Genomic DNA, 26730 nt, shown 5'->3' on the forward strand with positions numbered 1-26730 from the left:
CCCAAATAATGCTATCTCAGGGTCCGGTTTGAATACACAGCCATGCATTCCAGAAAACCAGTTGAATATCTCACACCAAAAGGTATACAGCCTTGGACATGTCCAAAAAAGGGGGCCAGGGAGACCTCAGCAGACTTACAGCGATCACACAGAGAAGAAATTGTGGGAAAAATCCTATGCAATTTAGATTTAGAATAATGGAGCCTGTGTATTACTTTAAATTGTATTAACTGGTGCCGAGTATTAATGGAACATGATCGGATTCTGCTAAGGCTCTCCTCCCACACGTCATCATCTGTTTCCCCAGATCCTCCTCCCAGGCACTTTTTCAGGTGGAACGTGGCACAATTTACTTGTTCAGAAAATACCTTCACAAAGTCTGAAACTAAATTTCTTGAATTGGGTTGGACCAGCAATAGCTTGTGAATCCTTTTTTCTTCCGGGAGAGACTCATAAATATATATTTTTATATCCTGTATATAGTATATCCTGACCCTCCTTGTTTTCAGCAGAAATGATAGTGTGCCCTGGTTTGTGGTCTTGCAGGGTAAAGGGATGCTGTTAGTGCTTCAGGACCGCATGCTGACCCTGGTTGACCCTGATGATCGCAGCCTGCTGCACTCACAGCCAATCAGTAGCATTCGTGTCTGGGGTGTTGGTCGAGACCACGACAGGTAGGTGGAAATGTTTTTGTCTTTCATGTTTAATCTTAAACTTGAACTACTAAAACACACGAGGAAGAAAATACATGAACACATAATATACTCCAAACAAGCTCCTAGTAAGCCTGCATACACACAGCTTATTAAACGCTGTAAACTGCATGTGTAAGATTTTTCTTGCTGTAAAAGGCTGAGTCAGTGATTTAACTAATCATCAGTGAATGGAATCAGCCTCATTATTATTCAATGCACATTTGCACCAACTATATTCAAAGCTCCATAATTATTCTCATTGCTGCACGTTTCCATTGCAGAATGAGGACCTTTGGGGCATTCAGTCATTTGGCAGTGTCCCATGGTCTTAACCTTTCACCATTGAGCTGACAGTGTGCTGAGGCCAGCACAGCTGCTTATTGGATGGTGGGGCAGACTAAACCCTTATTGATATGGGCCCCTCAGGGGTTCCATTAACACATGCAGCAGCCCCTTTAAACACAAGGCCAAAAACACATCAGGACACTTGACTGCTAATATAGAAAACACATACATGCATAATTTAAATATGTACAGGAAATGTAGGCCTATTTGTGCCTTCAATGACATAACACGCTCACATCGTCTTGACACCCTGGTATAATTGTTGTGAAAATCTTTTCTCCATACAAAATGTTCAACCTCTAAGAGCTCAGACTCTGGGAGATCCTCTATGGAGATGTGTGTCACACACATGAGAGGAGTGCCTGAAGTCTGTAGTCCAGGAAGCTGTCTGACTCTGACAAGTGTAATCAGCTGTTAAGAGATTTAGTGAAAATGGAGTTTAAAATAGCTTCTGTGCAAAAGGATTGATCTCACTCTGCTCGCAGGCTCTTGTTACCTTGTTTTTTCTCAGTGTCTTATTTCTCCCTGCCTTCTAAGTGCTGCTATAGTAAGTGGGATGCACTCCTCTTCTCTCCCATTTGGCCTCCTCCCTTTTTACTGCTAGCTCTATGTATGTGTGTGTGTGTGTGTGTGTGTGTGTGTGTGTGTGTGTGTGTGTGTGTGTGTGTGTGTGTGTGTGTGTGTGTGTGTGTGTGTGTGTGATAGATGTAAAATAGAAGGAGGAGGAGGGATAGAAAAAAGGAGAGTCCCTCCACCCTCTCCCGTCTCAGAGGACTGAGAAACTTTTCAGTGTGTCTGTCTCAGCGGTAATGGATAAAGCGTGTAGTGGAGAGGAAAGGGGAGGGTTGGCCCGGGCTAGCTCTCCCTCTTATCCTTTCTCTCTCTCACTTCATATCTCTCTCTCTCTTACAGTGTTAAAGCTTCCTCTCTTCTCACAGCACCACTTTCATATCTCCAGTTTAGAGTCTGCAGTCATCTCATGACTTTGAATGTATTATGATTACACTGTGTGTTTGACTTAAACATGATTTTATGTTTTAAAACCAGGGTACACTTTCCACATATGCTGTTAACTGTTTTATTGTATCCCACATCTAAGGAGGGCCCACGTGTGTGTTTGTGTGTTACAGTTTTTCTTGATTGTTTACACACATTTTCTGAAAGCATGCCTCATACTCTCAGAACTCTACACACAAATAAAAAAACACACACACAATGAGCAAAACCCCTCAGTTCTCCTGCAAAATGAAACTTTACATTCAAAACAATGTTATTTCTTCTCAAAATAGTATTTTGTTTTCAAATTACACACACAAACCACCACATGAATAGACAATTATAAGAACCAGTTGAACACTGATCTGCTCCATGTAAAACACAATGCTGAATGGAAAACACTTCTTCTCCATTCATCATAAAGACTTAGGCCTTTTTTATGCTCAGTGTCACACTTACTACAGAAAGTAGATACATAAGTGTGTTGTAAAATATTTTAGATATTGTTTTTATATTCAAAACACACAAATACACGGTAACAAATATATTTTATTCCCCCCCAAAGAACAGTGTAAACAGTGTACATCCCATCCAACACAAAGTTGCACATACAGTGGTCTACATACAAAACAACATAAGAATTTACTGTCTACAGTTACAGTTAAAAAAAAACTATGCTGCGTCCTCTCTTCTGTTTCGGTCTGGCCACAGCACCTCATCCACATCACATGTTTTCCCATGTAATGAGTCTGTGCATAGTAGGGCAATTAACCTTAGATTTTGAATGACAGTGTGTTCCTTGTGAAAACTAGAGATTTTCTTCATGAAAATTGTGCCAAATGCAAATAATTGTGAATAGTGTTTTGAAAAAAAGTGTGTTTTAGAACCACAATTTGAGTTTAAAGCAGGAATTGTGCTTGTAGTTTAGCAGCATTGGTTCAGGGGGTTGTTGTATGGGTTACATGTTGTGGTCATTGCGTCTCAAGTACCAGTATTTGTGTGGAAACAATCGAGAAAAACTGTAATGTATGTCCAAGATATGAAGATGTTTTTCTCCTAGAGGTCGGAATACCATAAACACGCCACTAGAGTGCACTATAATCAAAGTCTGTGCATCTTGCTGACAGAGTGCATCTTAGTAAACTAAGGTATGAGGACACTTCTCAGCTTCTTGTCTCTACTTTTACATTGTCCCCATTCACAAAGCCAAATCATAAAAGATTATTTTAGACCCGAGTGTAAAAGAAGTTAATGACAGGAATAACACGATTTTAACCATTGATTTTCATCTCCTCTGTTGTAAAGATTCTATACATTTAGATATCTGTGTGATCTCAGTGGTAGAAACGAATGCCTCATACACAGAAACTACAGCCGTGGTCACACTGGCCACAGGTTTGACTTCCTGCATCACCTCTTGCTGCATATCATTCCCTGCTGCCTTCTTACAACCATATTGTCTCTCTTTGACTGTCCTTTGATATGGAGGCTGAAAAAGAACTTTCACAAAATCTTCCACATTACAAAAATATAAGCTCCTTCATTCCAGTTTTTTGTCTTTTATCTAAGTAGAAAAAATAACCTTTGCGAAGGGTGTGTGAAATTATCCTGGACAGATCTGCCCCCTTGGAAAGCTTTATAAAATGTGAAAGGTGCAGTCTCTGTGTGTAGTTAGGTTTAGCTGACTCTCTGAGGTCAATCTCTCACAGTACAATGTGCTGGATGTCTTGCTGATAGTTTTTTTTAATAAGTTGTTTTGTGTTAATTTATTTATCACACAGATCTTTACTATATACCTTCACTGGTTTACTGGTTTAGGGAAAATGTAACCTCAACCCTTCAACAATGATCTAAAAACACAGACTGTTCACCCCTGAATGGGAGCTAGTCCCTGAAGCCAGGTTCATAAATCTTGTAGAAAAGAGGTGTTCAGCTGACACTTCTTCAAACTGCAAAGTGTATGACCGGGGTGTGAAACACAGAAGCAGAGTGCTGACATGTGACAGAATGACTAGCCTGAACAATGTGTGTGTGTGTGTGTGTGTGTGTGTGTGTGTGTGTGTGTGTGTGTGTGTGTGTGTGTGTGTGTGTGTGTGTGTGTGTGTGTGTGTGTGTGTGTGTGTGTGTGTGTGTGTATGTGTGTGTGTGTGTAGTATTCGGCTGAAAATGTAGGGGGGAAAGATGAAGAAATTGAAAAAAGTGAGCACAGAATTGAAACCAGAGAGTTAAAGATAGGACATCTGCATGCGTGCATGGAGGATATCTTGAAGCTCCCTTTGCTCTCTCCATCCATCTTTCTCTCCATCTTGTCTATTTCTCTCTCCATCTTTCTGAGAAGTATTCCCCGTCCTGTCCTGGATGTTCTCTCTCTCTCCTCCTGCTTGATTCAATATGAATGAGTCCCCCTGTCTCTTAAGCTGAGCGAGGAAGGAGGAGAAGTGGGGGGTGGGGGTGTTCTGCTCCTCGATGAAGTCATGAGGCTAAATCTGGAGCACTCAGCAAGTCCGACAATGTGCACACCTGTGTGTGCGTGTACACATGTTTGCATGAGTGTGTGTGTGTGTGCACGTGGGCTGAAGCTGATGAAGTCATAGGTCTAAATCTGGAGCACTCTGTGTGTGTGTGTGTGTGTGTGTGTGTGTGTGTGTGTGTGTGTGTGTGTGTGTGTGTGTGTGTGTGTGTGCGTGTGTGTGTGCGATGCTGCTGAATGAGTGGGTGTGTCTGTTGTTTTACCCCACTTCCCATCCCCTCTATTCTGTCTGTAACGCATTCGCTATTTCTACTCTTTGTCTCCAGCGCCCTCTCTGCACCCCTCTCATACCATTGGCTGCACAGCTCTGCCTTCTCTTCTTCTCTTCTTTCTGCCTCTCTTTCTTTTTTTGTCCTGTCATGAGCCTTCCCTTTTTTTTCTGCTTCAGTAACACAAGAGAGGGAGAGACAAAGATACGGCAGCAACTGAGAAATAGGGTGGAAGAATCTGAAAGACAAACAGGGAGAGAGCAAGGAGGGAACAGTGAGGGAGAGAGAGAGAGAGAGAGAGAGAGAGAGAGAGAGAGAGAGAGAGTGGTGGGAGAGGAAGAAGCAGCGCATGCTTCCCTGCTGGTGCTGAACAGGACTTTGCAGGAGACTCTTCGGACCCAGAGAGAGAAGCAAAGGAAGCCGAGTGTAGAGGAAGATAAGGAGGGAAAAGGTGTTGCAGAGGGAAGAGAAGGAGAAGGAGGAGAGAGAGACTAAGAGGGGGGAAGGGGAGAAAAGAGGGAAATGAGTTCTTGAGGATCTAAAAAAAAGAAGAAAAAGAAGGGAAAAAAAGGAGTGAGAGATCTACCCCTGGGTATCACGGTTAGAGGGGGCTGAAGCAATGTCACCGGGGCGGAGGAGCTAACAAGGCAGGGAAGCAGTGGTCTGTATCCGAGTGAGGATGTCTGCCTGTGTGAGTACCCCTATCTTTTTATTCACTCCTCCAGCTCTCCTTATCCACCCACCCACCCATCCATCCATCCATCCATCCATCCATCCATCCATCCATCCATCCATCCATCCATCCATCCATCCATCCATCCATCCATCCATCCCTCAACTTTAAACCATCCATTACTGCCTCTGTCTGAGTCTCAACATGAGCCCCCGTCTTCCCCCCCTCTGCTGATTTCTATCTGCATCTCACAGCCCTACTTTCATTTATTAGCTTGTCTTTTATTTTTACATTCATTAACTTCACGGCCCCCTGCTGTGTGTTTGGCTTCAGGCTGTGTACTTCCTCTCTCTCTGTCTCTCTCTCTCTCTGTCTCTCTCTCTCTCTGTCTCTCTCTCTCTCTCTCTCTCTCTCTCTCTCTCTCTCCTCTCTCTCTCTCTCTCTCTCTCTCTCTCGCTGTTCCCTCCTTGATCTCTCCCTGTTTGTCTCCCCTCTCTGTGTGTGTCAGGTGTAGGGATGCAAGCAGGCAGCAGCAGGTTTCCACAAAATAAGAGTTAAGAATGAAAGAGGGATGAAGTAGGCAAAGAGAGGGATTGAGAAAGACAGGATTAAAGAGTCTGAATGTGCTGCAGGGATTTTCAAAGTGTGTGTGTGACGGCTGTTTTGAGCGGTTTGATATTGCACTTGGTTCATGCCTGTGTGTGTGTGTGTGTGTGTGTGTGTGTGTGTGTGTGTGTGTGTGTGTGTGTGTGTGTGTGTGTGTGTGTGTTTGTGTGTGTGTGTGTCTGTGTGTATTCTGCAGAGCCAAAGTATAACTATTTCTGACACATCCATCTTGTGCTGCTTTCAGAATTTGTGAAACCGAGGATGCACACCTATGTAAAGGTGTGTGTATGTGTGAGATAAATACATATTTGTACCCGTATGTGGCATCTCTTTCTCTCTCTCCTTGTTTTTAAACTATGAGGAATGAGCAGGGGAACACTAAGCGCAGAACAAAAAGCCAGAGTGAGATGATTTACAGCATCAGTAGGGCAGTTGCAGCTTGTTTTCTCGTCCTTGGCGTTTGACACTTATTAGGATTGAGACAACACTGGGTGAGTGCCACTGTGATATACGCCATTTATACACGCTGATTTCTGTGAGTTTTTCATGCCATCAAAGTGAAACTATGGTGAGCTTTTTACACCAGTGATGGGTGCACAAAAAGACACACTGCAAACACACATTTCATTCATATTCATTAGCGGGCAGCAATGGGACTCCGCTTGCTTATTCCCCACAGCCCTCACTTATTTTTCCCCCCTAATGTTGACCGTCTGTGGACAGCTGTGGCATGCAAAAAACAATGAGAGAGGATAGAAAGAAGAGAGGGGAAGGGACACGCAAGCCTCCAGTATCATTAATATTTTAACAATGAATACACTTCAGCAATCACCTCCATTTATGTCAACTTAACTGAGTTTGTATGTGCATGTTTTGGTCTTTCCTGTCACTCTCCCAGTCCTTCCAGTTCAGTCACAGCATCTCTGCTCATGTCAATCCTCCAGTCAGCTTAATTAACATGCATGGCCCCCTCTGACGGGACGCAGCCCCAACACCTCGACCCACTCGATAGATGCCAAAGTGATTGATTGCTTTTTCCTTCCCACTCCTGCTCTGATTTTGAGCCCTACACCCAACCTCTTCCCTCTTCGCCCCCTTTGCAAGTCATCGCTCCTCCACGTCAGCTCCTTACATCTACTCACAATCCATCACTCCTACTTCTGCGACACACATGCACGCACTTTGTGTCAAGATGTGTCCACTCTGCCACCCAGAAAAGCTCACTCTCCAAAGGGTCATTATAGCTATAGTAGTATCCCCGCACTCACTCTGCGGCGAGGAGTCATATGTCTCACACACTCAGACACACACTCTTACAGAACTACAAACAAAGACACCCAGGTACACAAGAAGCCTAAAAAAAGCCCACAACATTTCTTCTTTATCTCCTTTCCTTCCTCTCCTTCTTCCCCCTCTCTCTTACATTAGCATTGTTAGGCACACCTGCTGTAATCCCTGTCTTTCTGACGGATTACTCCCCCCGGTCCACCTATAGATCCCCTCCCTCCCTGGGCCCACCAGCCGATAAATCTCCCCCCGATAAACTCCTGGTTGGTCCAGGCTGCGGCGGGCAGCGATGCGAGGTGATGCTGATGTTCACTGATCACACAGGGCTGAACACAGCGGGACACTTGGTGCTGCCTGTAGCCCGTCAATCTATTCAGGCAACTGGGGTGGCCGCAGACTGCTCCAGCTGAATTTATTTGAATACTCAACATGTCTGGATGTGCTGGATGGAGGATTTTTGAGCATGTTTTCAGTTAGGCAGCTGTTGACATACCTAGCAGAATAGATATATTAGATGACGAATAAATCTCCCCTTAGTTATTTCAGGATCAATATCACATTTTATTCTAATGATTAATATCAACAGAGTGACAGCAAAGGGTATGAATTTATCCCTTTTCATGATTATTATTCAAAATGTTTCTGCAGCTCTTGATCATATTTTGATGTCCAAATCAATAGATCCTAATTGATGCAACTTTAACTATTAAATTAAATTAGAGTGTCAACAGGGCAAAGATTCCCTCATCCCCCAGACCATCTCTGCCCTGAGTTTTGTCAAAGCATCTCTAAAACTGCAGCTCTTGTGTCCCACCAGTCTGCAGGGGTCATGAGTACACTGATGTACATATGGAGAGAAGGCTGGCCTGTGTGGTCCAATAAACATAACAGCTGGAACTCACATTTTTTTAAAAGTCAATGCTGGTCATGAAAGAAAGGTGTCAGGACACAAAGTGCATTGCAGTTTACTGTGTATTGGGCTCAGTGGTGGACAAAGTACACAGCTTCATTACTTAAGTCAAAGTATAGATCCTCCAGGTCAAATATTACTCCAATACAAGTGAAAGTTGCTCTGTCAGATTATTACTTGAGTTAAAGTACTGAAGTACTTCCTTTTAAAAATACTTAAGTATTCAAAGTACTTCTTAAAAAATCTCAAAACGTTGTATTTTCAAAATACATTAAAGCAGGCAAGAATACAAAAGAGTACATTCTGTTACATTCTGTTTATTTAGAAACCATTACTTGAAATCTCTAAAAACTATAACATGTAATAAAACAGGAACTAAATTACTCCAAGCACAGACACCTTAGTTTGAAATGTTCATCTGGAATTAAACAAATGTTATGTTGCTCAACACATTTTCTTAGGTTTGACAGTGAATGTTTGTATGTTTGGGCAGAGTGGGAAACAGGGAGAACATTTCAAATGATACGTTTCATTCTTCATTTCAAAAACCTCTAACAGGGGCTGAAGATATGACCATGGGTGCTCAGGTGGAGAGTTATAGCCATCATTACCACCTCTAAATGAACTGCCTGATCTGAGTGAAATCTGCTCTGTGTTTGCTCCACAAATTCATGAGCTGACTTCAAAGCAAAAGTAGTGAGTAACTAGAGCACTGATAGAAATGTAGTGGCGTAAAAAGAGCAATAATTGTCTTCTGAATGTAGTGGAGTAAAAGTAATAAGTTTCCCCCAAAAATAATACTCAAGTAAAGTATAGACACTCAAAAAATTTACTTAAGTACTGTACTCAAGTAAATTGACTTTGTTACTGTCCACCACTGATTGGGCTTTGTAATTATAGGGTGCCCATGCATACTCCTCTCCATCACCGAAAGCATCAGAACTGGACTACAGAGCAGTGGAAGCAGTTTCCTCATTCCCTGATCTCAGTCCAATGGAGCATCTGTGGGATAATGTGGGCAATTAATTCCAATTCACATGGGCCCCACCTCGCAACTTACAGGAATTAAAGGATTTGCTGCTAACTTCTTGGTGCCAGATACCACAGCACCCCTTTAGAGATCGAATGGGAGTCCATGTCTCATCAGGCCAGGACTAAGGAAGTGGCCACAACATATTAGACGCATGGTGTTAATCTTGTGGCTGGTTGGTGTGTAAAGAAATATGTTTTCTTCTTGATGGTCTTGTTTGCTTTTGAAGGTCATTAAGGGGCATTATAATTTATTTAAGTGTGTTTCAAAACCAGTCAAAAAAATCCTCACAGTGTGTTTAAGTCATCAGTTTGGAATAATTTAACAAGCCGCCATGTACTGTTATTTTTCTGTGTATTGAACAGAGCTACTCTGAAACTGCAGATAATTTTTTAAAGTACATTTTTCCCATAACATAAATGATTCAATGAATGAAATATTTCTGTATCCCTTGGCCCAAGTTGATACCATTGAAGAGCTTCTTTTTATCCAGAGACAGTCTTTACTCCAAGAATGATCCTTCTGCTGCCACACAAGACAAGAAAAGCTTCTTAAAGCTGCAAAAGTTTCAAATCTTTGCTCTCTAATTATCAAAAAGTTTTTGAACTAATTTTCTATAAATCATCTATCCAGTTAATGAACTTGCCATTCAGCATTAGTCAGAAAAAAACATGCCTTTTCCCAGTGTTTTGGTGAATTTCCAGAAGAATCTCTCCCAGCAGAGGTAAAGAGAGGCTGCTTATTACCATGCGCCTGAAACATAATGATTCATGGCAAATGCAGCTAATTAGGTTACATGTATCCAGCATGGTCCCAACTGCACTGTGAGCTGAGCTGTGCGCTAACTCAACACCAATCCCTGCATTCTCCCACACACTCTCTTTATCTCTCTCACTCTCTCTCTCTCTCACACACACTCACACATCAGTAACATACATGAATGGGAGCATATTGCTGATGTGACATCTCACTGAAGCTTTGTCTCAGTTGAGAATATTGGTGATTGCGTGCCAAATCACACACAGACACACCAATGGAAGCTCCCCCACACACACACACACACACACACTCACACACACACACACACACACTTGCACACTCCAGTGCAGTGCAGTGTGATGTATTAATGATCAAGAGCAGAGAGAACAGCAGGACATCATCTTTCTCCCTCACTCACCCACCCAGAATCCCTATTTTTCAGTGCCGTCCCTCATCCCCCCGCCCTCACACACACACACACACACACACACACACACACACACACACACACACACACACACACACACACACACATACATGCACGCACTTGCTGTCTCTCCAATTCGCTCGCCCACCCGCCTATCACTGCTCTTAAATATGTAATGAAATACGACAAGTGTTGACTCATGAGTACGGTGTGTGTGCACCCATCCCTCAGCTTGTCGCCCCTCCCTCTCTCTCTGAACGTCTGGAATTGGGTCACAAAGCTGCGTGAACATAAAGTGTGTTTTTCTCTCTTAGTTTAACACTAATTTTCACCATCAACTTTAAGACTCTTTTCTTAGAAAATGCTCAGAGGTGCTGTAAGTTTAATCAAGCCGAGGTTTAGCTGCTGTAAACAACATCACCTGTCTGTCAAATGACACGAGCAGCATTGTGTGCTACTTTCGCTGTTCAATACACCGTAGACAACAGTTTGATTTTCATTTCTACTTGATTTCTGTCCTACTTCTTTGCTGCCTTAGGGTATGATGATGCTTGTGATTGTGTTTTTATCTGTCTGTGGGTGTGAATAATGTGTCATGTGATACAAAGACGCAAAGAGGGCTTCTTCTTTCTCCTCCTCCTCCTCCTCCACCTCCTCCTCCTGTGATGTGCCTTCTGGCTCTGAATGCTCATTTTGCTGCTCATCTTGGTGCTGTAAACAAGTTTACAGTGAAGAGAGGTAATTACGCACAAACATTCAACATTAGACCAAATGACTATGGGCCATGACTTATTCATCAGGTCGCACAGGGGTTTACCTCGCTCGATTGTCGCACAGGCTGTAAGTACTCCAGAGCCGCTGAGGATTGTGGAGGTTTTAGTGGTGTAATGTTTGGTTGGATCCAAATGAACTCTAAAATCCCTCTCCATAGACTCTTTGTCGTCATTGTGCCGCCCCACGACTTTAGGAATACTTAAACATTTTAGAATTGAAGCTTTAGGAAATGTGCTTTCTTGCTAAAACTTAGATAAAAATACGGCTGCTTATGTCAAATTTGCATTTTTGCTTCTGGAGCTGGGAGAGTATTACTTTGGCTGTGCATGAAACATTATGCCATCTGTCTGGCTCCGTCTGAAATAAAAAAAAGACCACCAACACAGAGTTCACCACACATCTCATTTGTTTGATCAACACACTAGAAAAAAAGTGACAACCTAGGTTCTGACTTGAAAGGTTTGTGATGTTTAGGCTATCTCACTATTACTTAACATAACATCTCTCAGTCTTAAAAGTAGACTGAGCTAATTAACCTGCTTGTAACCACTCCTTGTTTTTTTATTATACTTTTCCATGGACTGCAAGAAGGGAGGGGACATTGCCTTAATGACCAAACAAAGGAAGCCAATAAAAAAAAAGCTGATACATCAACTCATTAAACATTTTTTGTGATGAATTTGAGTCAGTTTGAAGTCATAAGTTTGTCAGAACAGACAGACTATACGCACCTTTGTATTCAAAATACACTGTTGAGTTGAAAAAAAGAGCATGGTTATTGTGTGCAAAAGGCTTCGTATTAATAGTTGTTTTTGATAGAAAAATGGAGCACAGGTGTTCTTTGTACTCAAAGGCCACTGTCGCTTTTCCCACAGAAGGGAGAGACGGTACAATCTAGAATCTGACATCACTAAATATTCCCATTTCTACACACTGTACCTTTAAGAGTAAGATAGACTTTACATTTGTCTACCTTGTTAATGACAAGTTGTTAACAAAGCAAACAGCCTTGATGGCAAACCGTCTACTTCACAAACCAGTCAACATGTGAGCGTCAACATAAGGTTATGGATCATCAATGAGTAGTGGCTTCTCTTATTGTATTACTTATGATGCTTTTGCAAATACTTCATTTTCAATAGTTGACTTTTGATCCAATGTAGAGTCAAATCAATAAAAAGTACCTCACCTCCTTTTTTGATTCAAAGATGCTAACACTTTTTGGTCCTGGAGCAAAAAGGGTTAAGAGTTCCCCCCAAAAGTGTTAATAGAACAACTAATTATCCACTATGTATCAATGTTTGATTTTTTTATTCAAGAATATTGGTAATGGTAAAGTCCTCAAGATCCCAGTATTAGTGAGGCTCTAATTAACATATTGGATATCTAAGCACACTACAGACAGCTCTATAAATACCAGATAGTGGACGCTAACATATCATCAATAGTGCTGCAGTGTAAAACTGAATCGATATCTGTCAGCAGCTCAGTACAGCACAACTAATGGCTCCTTAAAGTGTGTACTTTGCATCTTTTATATCTACTTTTATTGTTGATTTTTATTGTTTTTCTTTTATCGCTATATTCTACATTCCATTACAATAAACCACAATTAACTTAAATCAACAGCAACATATGCTGCTTCCTGCAAACACAATTATCAGCACTCAGGGGTCCAATTTTAAAAAGGGAACACTCACAGCAGTGTTTGGCAATGTTTATTAGGTTTGGACAAATAAATCTAAAGAATTTCCCAGGGGAAAACGCTTGGATTACAAAAGACCATCAACAGAGTAAGGTAATAACAAATAATATTCCAAGCTTTGACGGCATAAATGTTTCTTTTCCCGCACTTAAACTGAGAGCTGTAGGCTGGATTTACTGCGTCTTATAATCTTTATGAATATTACTGTCGCATTTTATGTGTTTACTTTGCCCTTTGTGTTGATTTTAATTATCAACTTAAGGAAATTGCACAGTGCTTTTCTTTACAGGGATGATAATGTTATGCTGCATTAGAGTTTAAAATAGACTTAAAAACAAAGAGTCTCACGCTGGTGCAAAAAAGGTAGAGCTTTTTAACCCCCCTGTTATGTTGCAGGTCAAATTGACCCTTTTTAAAGTCTATTTTAGGCAATATATGCCTTCCAAACCAGCTAAATGCAGCATAAAAATCTGGGCAGCATGTGACAGTAGAGGTGTCGTGTTAATTTATCAACATCACTTCATAAAAAATGAAAATAAATAAAATAAACAAAAATCTATGTCATGTAAAACTATTGTATTTATATTATGGTCTTTCCAATGTACATTAAAAAAAGTTTTAACATGAATTTCATAAAAAAACATGTGAGTTATCCTCATTGAACCATAATCTGTGAGGATTAAAAAACACCAATGGACTAAATCTTGATTTAAATGGTTAGTAATGGAGTTAAAATTAGATAAAAAAAATGTGTATTGGGATTTTTTGGGGGTTCTGACACTTTTGGATAATTGAATATACCCCGGGTCAAACTGACCCAGGGGCATTATTGCTGTTCCAGAGGAACGAACATAACAGGAGGGTTAAAGAAGAAAAATTCAAAAAGGGAAAGCTGGTGAGTTTAAAAAAACCTGCCAGGTGTTTTGGTATTCTCTTTGCAGTGCGATGAAAGGGGCATTCCTCTAAATCACACACACCAGCTTTTGTTCTCTTTTTTGTGATGAATCTCACTCTGAAACTAGATCATGTCAACATCCACTTTGGACTTAAGCCAAAGGCACAACCCTGTCAGCAGTCATAGAGTTACCCATATACTTTCAGTCAATAAGTCTAACACACACACACACACACACACATACACACACATACACACACACACACACACGCACAGTGTACACACACCTGGCTGTCTGCTATCCACTGACAGCAGAGTCACAGGAGCTTCCTCCTCAGACATTTCTAATCAGCATCTGGCTGAGCTATTAGCATATGTAAGAGCATTAGCATATCGCCAAGCACTACCCAGACACTCTGTAAAGCTGTTTGATAATTGAAGTCTGAGTGAAGTGTGTGTGATGCCACGGTGCTCTGTGTGTTGGTGTGAGCGTGACAGATGGTTGGGAGAGAACACGAGTCTCTGCTGAGCGATACTGGAAGTTACGGAGCATAGAAAATACAGCAGAGCGGACGGGGGACGAGTTTCAATTGTGCTGTTTTCACTGCCTCTTAAAACTTTTAGCACAGCTTCTCTGGTGTTTTATCTCACCATATAAGCACCTGAAGACTCAGAGTGAAGAAGTCCTTTTTACAGGGTTTCACAAACGCTTGTATTTAAATCACACTGTTGTCAAGGAAAGTAGATGTTAAAGCTGAAGAGCACAACATTTGAAAATTGAAATTCGTACAGAGTAAGAAATGAAAAGGGAGCAGTTTTCCAGATGTTTCTCAGTCCCTGGGAATTTTTAGATGTTCTTAAAGATTTCTATAACTTTCATTTTGAGTCGATTTTTAGCCCCTATGGAAAAACTGTCGTGGTGTCGTGATCAGACTGGTGTGTTTGTTTGATAACGATAAAACTTGTCTGCTTTGTTTTAATGCCACTGACATACCTGAGTTAGACTACAACGGCTCAGGGGCGGCTGTGGCTCAGTGGGTAGAGTTGGTTGTCTATCAATTGGAAGGTTGGCGGTTTGATCCGAGCTCCTGCGGACACATACCGAAGTGTCTTTGAGCAAGACACTGAACCCCGAATTGCTCCCTCTGTTGTTCAGCGGTGTGTGAATGTGTATGAATGAGAGTAGCTAACACTGATGATCCCTCACTACATAGCAGCCTCTACTATTAGTGAGTGAATGAGTATGAATGGGTGAATGTGACGAGTAGTGTAAAAGCGCTTTGAGTAGTCAGACAGACTATAAAAGCGCAATAAGATTAGGATGCTTGGTTAAAGTAATTTTTTGGCAATTTTTTGGCTCTGTTGTGGTGACTCAGTTTTGCAGTTCCAGATGTTGCTTGGTGGCATTAGATTACTTCTGCTATGTGATGAAGTCAAGCGGCAACCTACGGTCTCACTATGAAGCCCATGCAGAAGTATTATAAACTGCAATACATCGAGAATCCGCTTGAGGCTAGCTTCAGAAACACCAGAAACCACAAAGACACCAATTTGCTGCATTAATGAACATGTTTACAGCCTGGTTCAAAAAACGGCTTGGCCCCGTACACACACTGTACGGGGGGTGAATTTTTATCTAACGCGACTGTTCAGAAGATACAGACCTGATCAAAATCTTAAGACCAGTTGAAAAATTGCTAGAATTAGCATTTTGCACATTTGGATCTTAATGAGGTTTTAAGTAGAGCTACAATATGCAAAAGCAAGAAGGGGGAGTGAGACAAAAAGCACTTTGAAAAAGTAATTTATTGAAAACAACAATTAAACTGAAATAGGCTGTTTATCAGCTGATCAAAAGTTTAAGACCATCGCTCAAAAAATGACAAAAAACTCTCCAAACCAGAACAAAAAATGTTCTCAGTAGGACTCAGTAATGAGTAGCTCCACCGTTCTTGTTAATCACTTCAAAAATTTGTTTGGGCATGCTTGATGCGAGTGTTTACAGGAGGCTAGTGGGAACATTGCTCAAAGTGGTGAAGATGGCTTCACGAAGGGCATCAACTGTCTGGAACTGATGGCCATTTTTATAAACTTCCCTTGCCATCCATCCCCAAATGTTCTCTATGGGATTTAAATCAGGGGAACATGCAGGATGGTCCAAAAGAGTGATGTTATTCTCCCTGAAGAAGTCCTTCGTCAAGCGAGCATTGTGAACTGCAGCGTTGTCCTGTTGAAAAACCCAGCTGTTACCACACAGACGAGGGCCCTCAGTCATGAGGGATGCCCGCTGCAACATCTGTACGTAACCAACCGCCGTTTGACGACCCTGCACCACCTGAAGCTCCAGTGTTCCACTGAATGAAAAAGCACCCCAGATCATGATGGACCCCCCTCCACTGTGCCGGGTAGAAAACATCTCAGGTGGGATCTCCTTGTCATGCCAGTAACGTTGGAAGCCATCTGGACCGTGAAGTTTAAATTTTTTCTCATCAGAGAATAAAACTTTTTTCCACCTTTCAATGTCCCATGTTTGATGCTCCCTGGCAAAGTCTAAACGGGCAGTTTTGTGGCGTTGAAGGAGAAGAGGTCTTTGAATTCGTTTTTTGTTTTTGAAACCCTTTTCCCACAGATGCCGTCTGATGGTTATTGCGCTGCAGTCGGCACCAGTAAGGGCCTTAATTTTGGTCGAAGACCGCCCTGTGTCTTGACGGACAGCCAATCGGATCCTCCGGCTCAGCGCTGGTGTAATTTTTTTGGGTCTACCACTTGACTTTTTTGTTCCATAATGCTCAGTATCTTTCAAACAATTTAGAATGACTGTCTTACTGCGTCCAACCTCAGCAGCAATGGCACGCTGCGAGAGGCCTTGCTTGGCTTTTATAGCCTGTGGTCTTAAACTTTTGATCAGCTGATAAACAGCCTATTTCAGTTTAATTGTTGTTTTCAATAAATTACTTTTTCAAAGTGCTTTTTGTTTCACTCCCCCTTCTTGCTTTTGCATATTGTAGCTCTACTTAAAACCTCATTAAGATCCAAATGTGCAAAATGCAAATTCTAGCAATTTTTCAACTGGATTTAAGATTTTGATCAGGTCTGTATTAAGATTACGAGTTTTTGCCCATATAAGGACATGACTGACTTGACTCCCGGACGGGAACACATAGCTGTTGGCTAGGAGGCTCAAATTCCGCCTCTTTACGTCACAATCTGCCTGGTTGAGTTCCGCATTTCCAATATGGCTGCAGCTGTCGATTAGCTTCAAAACAGCACTCAGGAACAGATGGGTGATGTCACGGATACTACGTCCATTATTTATACAGTCTATGGGTGAAGTTCAGTAAAGAGTAAACCCATAAGGGACAACACTGACCTTTGACCTCTCATGGGTGACAGACTGCTGTCCTCTGTATGTTAAAGCAAACTCTCATTTCTCATTATTCTATGTCAGCTGACATTTTGTCTCTATTACTCCATTCACACTGCATCTCTTTTTGCTCATATGAGAATCAGGTCTACATCAAACACAGGTTGATTATTTTGCAACTTTTGAGTGACACTCATCTCAGTTCTGCGCTGGCGGAACATGCAGGAGCATGAGCGGGAATCACTTACAATCGATGAAAAACAATAATAGTCGTCATTAAATTGTGGCTCTCTTTCTCCTCTTCCTCCTCCTCACTACTCTCTGCTCATTAATGTACCATCAATTTCTGGGTGAAACCATAAACCTCAGCTAGTGGCTGTGTTTCCATCAATAAACATTGTGCTACAGGGGCGATTCTAGGATCAGATGTTTAGGGGTGCTGAGCACACAGAGAGCTGCCCGGCCAGGCAAGATACATTTCACTGTTTTGTACATTTTAACGCAATTTCTTTCCCACATTTGAGAAAGAAAAGTCTAACACTTTTTGGGAAAGTCTGTGACTAAACCATCAAATCTGATGAAGGTTATTTAAATGCTGAGCCACAGCAAAAGAGAAATGGATTGGAATCATAAAAGAAACATATGGTAACACTAATTTCTGGGGAAAGACAACTCATTTTGATACAGCAGCTCCTCAACATATTCATAAACAGTATGTATGTTTCTGGAGTAAACCAGCCCCCTATAGTGAGTACCAAAAATACAAAAAATTGGCATTGGAGTTATTTTTTGGAATGCAATGCACAACATCTAATTCACATTAACATAAATGTACCTTTAAATGCTTTTCTCTGCCTTTTTCCTTCTTGTCTGTAGTATATAATTTGATAAGTTTTGGTGCTGCTGTTTTTTTGTTGTTAAAATATTACGTTTCAACCAAGTACTGTATGGTTTTGAAACTTTTCTAGCTTGTTAAAAAGGACATACAGTAATAAAATAAAATCTCTCAAATTTTAGTGGTGCTGGGATTCAATTTAGGGATGCTTCAGCACCCCCAAAAATGGTCTAGAAACACCTATGCTGTGCTGCATGTCACGTGCTTGTTGTTGTTCTTTTTCAGGTCAGATCAGGACTGTGACAAGTTCACATGGGAATCTGATACAGACCACTTTTGAAAGGCAATGTGAACAGGCAATCCAAAAAATCAGATCCAAGCAATAAATCTGGACTGAGCATTAAGGCTTGCAGTATGAAGGCAGTCACATCTGTGCTTAAAAGAAAATGAAAAACATGTTTATAGGATACAAACCAGTTTAGGCAATTTGTGTGAAATGACACCCAGAAAGTACTCAAAATGACTTAAACCTATTAGATGGGCCATTAGCTGGTCAAAAATAAACAATGTGACATCAACTGGAGTACATCAACATCAAGCTAGCATGAAGAATGTATTTATTTTCAATATTTTTGCAGAAGGAGATTTCTGTGTCAGAGTATATTCTTCTGGTATTGACACTAATCGAGGTATGAGTCAGTGCAGACATGCAGAAAAGATACTGCAGTTACTAACTCGTGAAAAAAAAAGACAGGGATTAGCTTTTTGCACTTGCAACACTGAGAATAAACACTGCAGGGGACATTAACTCTGACAGTCTGCTCATTTATGCTCAGACTAAAGTGAGAATACAGATACACACAAATTGATGTGACGAGGCATGATGTGCTGTCACTACAATACAAAATAGCAGCACATTCACCCATCTGCCTGTGGCGTGGTGTTTAACTCTGCATTCATCGGCATTAGAAGCTTGCTTTGCTATTTGGCATGCACATTTAGGAAGATCCTAACTTCAGCTCATCATTTCTACAACCTGCATTAAACCACAAGAATATTTGCTGAAATGTGAGACGAGTAAATCGGGTTTGAGTTGCAGCCTTTTAGAATCTATGCTAACAACCAATTGTCTTAATCATGCAGAAAACCAGTACAAGAGAGGCAAACTCAGCATCAGTGATCGGCTGTTTTACATTATAGATTCTCTTTACACATTCTCTCTTTTTCCATTTAGTATCATCGTTTGACATTTATACACCTTACACAAAGACTTGTTTTGCACTTAGATGAATGACAGAATTTTTGCAGTTAAAAGGCGTCTAAAACGAGAAATGAAATAAAAAAAGGATCAAAACGAGGCATTGAAACAACAAACTGGGACAGAGTTGAGGTATGTGAGGGTGGGATTTTCATTCAGTGGTACATATGCTAATGTTACTACAGCAGTGGGTGTCTGATGTCAGACCTGTTCTCATTGACGGTTCTGTGCCACTTACTTAAACCCTGGTTCAACACGATACAAGTACAGCCATGAACTAATTCAAACTGTGAGTCGTACGCATCCTCTCCTGCCTCACAGCCATCAGGATCAAAGAGAGATGGGTAGTAGTGAGTCAGTCCTCCTTTCTCAGCTCTGGAAATATGTGGAGCACACAGGGAGAGAAAAAGAACAACATGAGGGGTGGGAGTCTTGCTTTAACTCATCTCTCTGCTTTGGAGCTTTCATACCTTTCATCTCATACCTCTTTTTACCTCTCCTTTTCTTCTCTCCACCTCTTCCTCCTCCATCCAGCCCCCCTGAGTCTCACACCTTGTTCCCATTCCTCTCTGCTACACTCCCATTTTTTGATTTTTGGCTCCTTGGCTTCCTGCCTCCATCATTCCTCTCTCTCGACGTTTTTATCTATGTCTCTTCACTTTCCTGCCAAAAACTCTTCCAACATCTCTCAGGTCCATGTGTCATTCATTTTTAGATGTTGGCTGATTTACTGCCTGTCTGTCTTTACCTCGTGTAACCCCTGTGTGTTAGCTGAGGTCAGGGAGAAACAAACCTTAATGTCTCTGCGAGCTATCATATCTCTCCTCTTTTCCTGCCTTCACAAAGATAGTGTTCAGTGGTTCCACACCTCTCGTCGGCTCTGTCTACTTTACATGCGAAATCATTGAAATATTAACATATTTCTTTATTTCTCCTTTGCAGTCTGTCAAACATGTAGACCAATATATTCTCCTTGCTAAATGACACATGAGGCGGGCTGGAAATGCCTCACCGAATGACACAAGATAACATAACACCTGGGACATGTTAATGTTGTGAAATGGATGCAGTTGCTTGGTTTTAGGTACCAACCTACTCTGTAGCATGTGGTGAAAGATCACAGTTTGTGTTGAAATAAGTCAGTTATATTGAAACTTAACTTACCTTAACAAAAGGAGGTCAGCGCTGACTTTATGTTTACACACGATACACTGACAAGGCTCTCCTGGGTGACAGTGGCCCTCATTTATCAATCTTGTGTGAAACGGGTGCAGATCTGAGCGCAGAATTGGTCTTACGACAGGACACACGTGTGATTTATGAAACATTCGTATCTGACCAATCCCAGCGTACGAATGATCGGGTCTTGATAAATGTGGTGGCTGAAAACAATCGTCATTTAAATATTACGCTCCTAATTATTCACAGTTCAGCCGGGATAGCCCACAGGATTTCGACATGGAGGGACGCTCTACGGCAAAAAAACAGGAAACATGTCTGATCTGGAGATTGACAACATAGCAACGGAGGTAGAAACATACAACTGTGTTGTTTGGCAGAAAAGAGGCATTACAGGAGTCAGAAAAAACAAGTCTGGGTGATAGTCACTGAAGCAGCGTGGGTTTGAAATCTGAACTTCAGCTGAAGTTTAAACATTTGATTTATAGATCCTTTGATAAAAAACGAACTTATTCATCCTTGATATGAAACTTTTAGAGGCTTTAATATAAGTAATTATAATTCTACACCCTGTTTTCGGTCGACGCACGTTTGATAAATGAGGGCCACTGTGTTTAGCAGAGCCATCAAAGCCGACCTCCTCCCTGGAAAGACTTTCTTGCTTTTTGTACTTCCTGATTTCTTCTTATACTCAAGACATGAGAACTACAGCTACAAGAGTTCATGGGAAAAACCTAAATGCCTAATGTGCTGGTGGGCGACCTATAGGGCTTGTTTCTGTAGGTCAGTGTGTAGACCAGCGAGGCAATGTTGAAAAGTACTTGATATTTTTTCTGGAAATGTTAACTGTTGAAGAGTTCATAGACCATAACGAAACACATCACACACGTAAGGCTCCTCAGGCTAAGTCTCAAGCTCCTTTGCAGGCAAATAAATTGACAGATGAAAAGACATACCACATTTCCCACCAGAATTAGATAACTGGCATTACATAATTATATACCCGCCACCACAACAGACTTTTGGGAAGATACAGGGTTTTTGTTCTTTTCAAATTTTGGGGGTGGCCTTCATTGATAGAACAGCTGAATAGAGACAGGAAATGAGGGGAGCAGAGAGCGGGGTAAGACATGCAGGGAAGGGTCGTGTCTTGAACCAGCGAAGACCATAGCCTGTATACATGGGATTCACACCTACAGGTCAATCGGAGCCCATGCAGTATATTTTTAAAGTTTATTTTAGTTCATTAGTTCTGTCACCATATCACCCCCCTAAAAAAACTTACATTACAAGAGTAAATTAAGAAAAGAAGACTGTTCCATACATCGGTATAGTTGCATGATTGGTTTGCCTTAAGCCATGTTTCAAATTTGTTTCAGAGAAAATGAAGCTGGTTCAGTCTCTGATAGGGATGGGCAGCTCTCACTGAAAATGATCATCGTTCAAAATCAGTTTTCTGAGCAGCCACCTCTTACTGAGGGCCTGGCTGCCCTGGCATTGTTTCTGCAGAATGACACGCATTGATTGAGCAGCGTGGTGAAGGTTATTAACATCAGTCTGAAAACATAACTTGGGTGAATGCATAATTTTTATTCAAAACTTGATGTATTTATGCCATAGATTATTCTAAAATACAGCCTGAGGTTTGGACAGACACATTGCAGACAGAGAGGCACTGGGTTTAAGCTTGTTAAATTTTAATTCTGTCCTCTCCTACTCTTCATCCAGTTATAGCTCCAGTTACGGTCTGTTTACTTATTCTTAGTGTGTTCACTTATTAATGATATCTTTTTTTTTTCTGCTGTGCTAAAAATGTTGCTACTTTAACACTGCATATTTCTCCTATGTGGATCTACTAAAAAGATGATGCTCTTCTATCTGATGTAACCTAACACCGGTATACAATCCCTATAATACTGCACTACAGCCAGACTTATAATACAGGGCTATGGCCCACATGTGATGCCCACTGATCATGTGTTTCCCAGGTTTCATCCCAACCTCTGCTTGTCCTCACCTTCTGTTTGAGTGTGTGTGTGAATGGGTGAATGACAGAATGATAGATGAGCATTTAAAGTGCCTCTGATAAAAGTGCTGCATAAATGTAGCCATAAGACTTTGGAAGGTCTCTCAATACATGTTGGTCTCTTTTTGCCTGATTATTGAATGATACTAACTTTTTCAGTGAAAGGTACTAACTAATCAGTGAAAGGTAACTTAGATGGTTAGTCATTGGCTGTTTTCAAAACCGCCTACTATACTAGCAGTACGACTGATTTGGCCAAAATTCAGTATGTAGTAAGCAGTATGTGAACAAGCGCAAAATCTTCAGTATGCCAAAACTCCCCGGATGTCTACTGATTCGAGAAAATATTCCAGTATGCATCGGACCAGTCTGCCTCTCGTACTGTTTCCCACAATGCACAGCGCTCATTCCGCTTTTTCTTTACTCTTCTTTTTTTTGAGGGGAGCACTCCGTTTTTATGTGCTGTGAAAATTATTAAATTCCATATAAACCACTTCCTAAATTTTTAAATCTTAAATAGATGCTAAAGAAGCAGTTTTGTGATCAGCTTGGCCGTTGTTTACTTCCGCATTTTCAAAACCGGAAATTCAGTGACGTCTGGCTCAGCGTACTACAACACAGATCAAACAGAACAGTCATACTACAGACTAAATTCAAATGCAGTATGTAGTAGGCAATACCTACTGCCTACTACATTAGTATGTGGTATGTAGCAGGCTGTTTCGAAAGTAGCCATTGTTAATCTCCATACTCTGATATTTACTGTTTTCATTGCTCAGGTAAGTTATGTCACTGGGTCATTGTTAATAAAGGGGCAAACAAAGGGATAAAGACACATTTGTTAACTCAGTCATGTGCCGTCATAGTGAAATAAAGTCAGCATGGTTATTGTAATGCTTGAGTCTTTTTTCAGTTGAGTCTTTTCTGGGTTTAAAATCAGTCTGATTTTATGCTTATGCCCGTGACGGGAGCATTTGCAACACTTTCCATCTGACAGTCAAATGGAAATGAGTGGCAGCAAGAGAAGAAAAGGGTGTGGTGCAAGGTAAAATGGACAGCAGACGCTTCTGGGGCATTAAGAGTTTGGATACAAAAAATCCAATTCCACTAAAGTGACTGACTGAACAAATGGAATTGAATAGTAAATGGAGCAGAATGCGAAGTAAATGGAGTCAGAAAAAAAAGAAAACATGAATGAAATTCAAATCAGAGGGGCAGAGATGCATATTAATATGACAGGTTTGACACATTTACATGTGGCTGGTTGGAGTTTTTAAGCTTTTTTATATCAATGTGTTTGATTAGCATCAATATGTATAGAGTATGTTTGTATGTCAGTGTGGATGCATTTGGGCGACCACCAGCTGTTTGGAGAACAAATTGAAGCAGCAGAACCAACTCTGAAGACTCCTGTTTGAAATAATCTGCCACCTGCTGTTTCACACACACACACACACACACACACACACACACACACACACACACACACACACACACACACACACACACACACACACAAACACACACACACACACACACACACACACACAGACACACACACACACACACACACACACAAACACACACACCCTTCTTCTTACTAAGTGGATCATGGAAGAATCAAAGGCAGTCGATGTTTGAATCAGCGCTCTGTTCTTTATTCAGCCTGTGCCTCCTTTGTAGTGTGTCTGATAACAGAGCGTCGCTCAATATATGGAGGGAGCGGCTATGATAAGTTACACTGTTGATATGAATTCTTCAGTGTTGCATCTTTTTTTCAGTTTCCCCAGTTTTGGAAAGAGAGTGAGAAGAGAAGTGAGAGATGGAGAGAGCTGTAGGGAAGATTAAAGAGTGAAAGCGAAAAGGAGGATGAAAGAGAGATTGAGAGGAGGTAACGATGGAGGGAAATGGGGAGCAGGGGGAGAGGAAAAGCTGCAGTAACACGGTGTGTGTGTGTGTGTGTTTGTGTTTGTGTGTGTGTGTGTGTGTGTGTGTGTGTGAGAGTGTGAGTGTGTGTGTGTGTGTGTGTGTGTGTGTGTGTGTGTGTGTGTGTGTATGTGTGTGTTGGCATATTTAACAGGAAAGCTGTGCTGTGTCATAAAGTAGCAGCATACTAAGCCTGCGAAATGAAAAGCACACAAAACTGAGCTCCTGTGCGTACAGACAAATCACACATGCACACACACCTTCCAGAAAGATAGTGATTGAGGTGAAAGAGTGATGCATCTGTTTCTGACTCAGTGTGTTGCCTGTATTAACATGTATCATCTTTTTCTCTTGTTGTTCTATCCCACCTTCTTCTCCTATTTTCATTCCCCTTTGTCATCTCTCAACTTCCCATCAACTTTCTTTCTTCAACTTGTATCTCCCTCCTTACTTTTCCACCACTCTGCTCCACTCTTGCCTCCTTCATCCTTCCCCCCTTGTTCCCTACTTTCCCCTCTCACTTCCTCTTGCTTCCCGGGACCCAGAGAAAGGTAATTGCTCTTTGTGGTGTGTTCAAGTGTGATTGTGCTTCTCCATTGTTTTCAGTAATCGTTGTGTCAAGACCCAACACCACCACCGCCAGCTCTCCCTCGTGCAATCACATCCGTCACATCAGGCACCAAATCAGTGGCTCTGCTCCGCCCAGAGTCATTGTTGCTCTTTGTAGGAGTGCAGCAGAAGTAACTCCAGGTCTAAATCACTGGTGTTAAATCATCGGCGAGCCACACTGGCCATAGGCTATTTCCTATTAAGAGTTGCATGCTGCTTTATAGCATTTTGATCCCCCAGAGAGGGTGCAGAAGTCATAAAAGAAGCATTGGTAGTATGCGAAGCAAGGCCACTCATGCTGCTTTGGTGACACACTGCTTGAGTGTCCCTGAATGAACGCACATACACAAATACACACTCTCACACACACATACACACACACAAACAGGACCATTGCACTTTCCTCTCTGGCCACAGGCAGTGAGCATTATCGACCCTAAGTATGTGAGCACACAATTAAGCAGAGGAGACGGACCGGATAATGGACTCATAAACACAAAAAACCTGCTGTGATAAATGCTGCCTGTGTTTGTCATATTTCTGTTTGTGTCTGTAGTGATTTAGGAGTGTGCAGTGTGTGTGTGCATGAAGCCGTTCAGTGGCATCTGGTGTCACCACCAGTTGTTGTCTGCTTTATCTGTTTTCTCAATGTTCTCAGTCCTGAGTGGAAACACTGTAGTGGCTGACCAGAGCAAACACACAGGAATGGCACAAATGATTTTTATAAGGAAAAACTGAAGACAGAATCAGAAAACTAGAATATTTCACAGCACATTGAATACTCTACAGCAGCTGTGATAAAATAAAATAAAAGTTGTAACGCACAGCTGTAAAGACATGAAGAATGTTGCGTCAAAAACAAACGAACCCAGAAAACAAAGCAACCAAAACCACCTTTGTTATTCTTTCCATTAATTATGCTTTACTCAAACACAGAGTGCCCCCTGCAGTCCTGGAGCACTTATGTTGTGTCAACTTGATTTGTTATTCTGCTGCAATTGTTGACTCACTCTAATGATTTTTTTTACTTTTCATCGTTAATGATTTGCACTGCATTTGTCAAAAACATGTTTTTTTGCTTTCTCCAGCATTTCTTTTCATTTGTGACATCTTTCCATATTTTTTCTTGTTTGTGATTTTTGTCAACGCTTAATTTGAATCAAATCTTAATTTGTCAGTTATGGCTCATGAACTCCTTTTGTTAAGCACCTGTTAATGTGGAAGAAATGACTCCCTTTCATCTAGTGTGTGTGTGTGTGTGTGTGTGTGTGTGTGTGTATGTGTGATTGTGTGTGTGTGTGTGTGTGTGTGTGTGTGTGTGTGTGTGTGTGTGTGTGTGTGTGTGTGTGTGTGTGTGTGTGTGTGTGTGTGCGTGGGTGTGTGCGTGTGCGTGCGTGCGAATTATATGTGTAAATAGGTTTCATCTCCCAAAAGTTGCTGTGTTTCATCTCTCACCCACTCTCCCCTCAGTCTCTCCCCTCACACTCATCACGTTTCTCTGCCGTGTGGCACAAATGTGGAGCGTTTGGCACAGTGTTTCCTCAGGCAGTGAGACACACATCTGCCTCTGTGTGTATGTGTCATGGTAGCCAAAATTGGCACGTACCATTTTCAGTGAAGGAAAGAAAAAACTGTCAATTCTGACACGTTAAAAAATCTTCAGTGATCTGTTCCACACTGGAAAAAATACTG

General features: G+C 41.4%; 1 protein-coding gene across 2 annotated transcripts in view; it reads left to right on the top strand.

Moving 5' to 3' along the window:
- The window catches only part of LOC117817321 (amyloid-beta A4 precursor protein-binding family B member 2), a 52277-nt gene that overhangs the window by 14435 nt on the left and 11112 nt on the right, over positions 1-26730 (top strand). The window contains exons 8-9 of one of the 2 annotated variants that reach the window (XM_034689963.1): positions 547-674; positions 24975-24980. In XM_034689963.1, the coding sequence (XP_034545854.1) occupies positions 547-674; positions 24975-24980 (134 nt within the window). The remainder of the gene's footprint in view (positions 1-546; positions 675-24974; positions 24981-26730) is intronic. The other variant, XM_034689964.1, reaches the window with a different exon arrangement.

This window comes from Notolabrus celidotus, chromosome 8 (genome assembly GCF_009762535.1).
Source record: "Notolabrus celidotus isolate fNotCel1 chromosome 8, fNotCel1.pri, whole genome shotgun sequence".
Taxonomy (NCBI): Eukaryota; Metazoa; Chordata; class Actinopteri; order Labriformes; family Labridae; genus Notolabrus; species Notolabrus celidotus.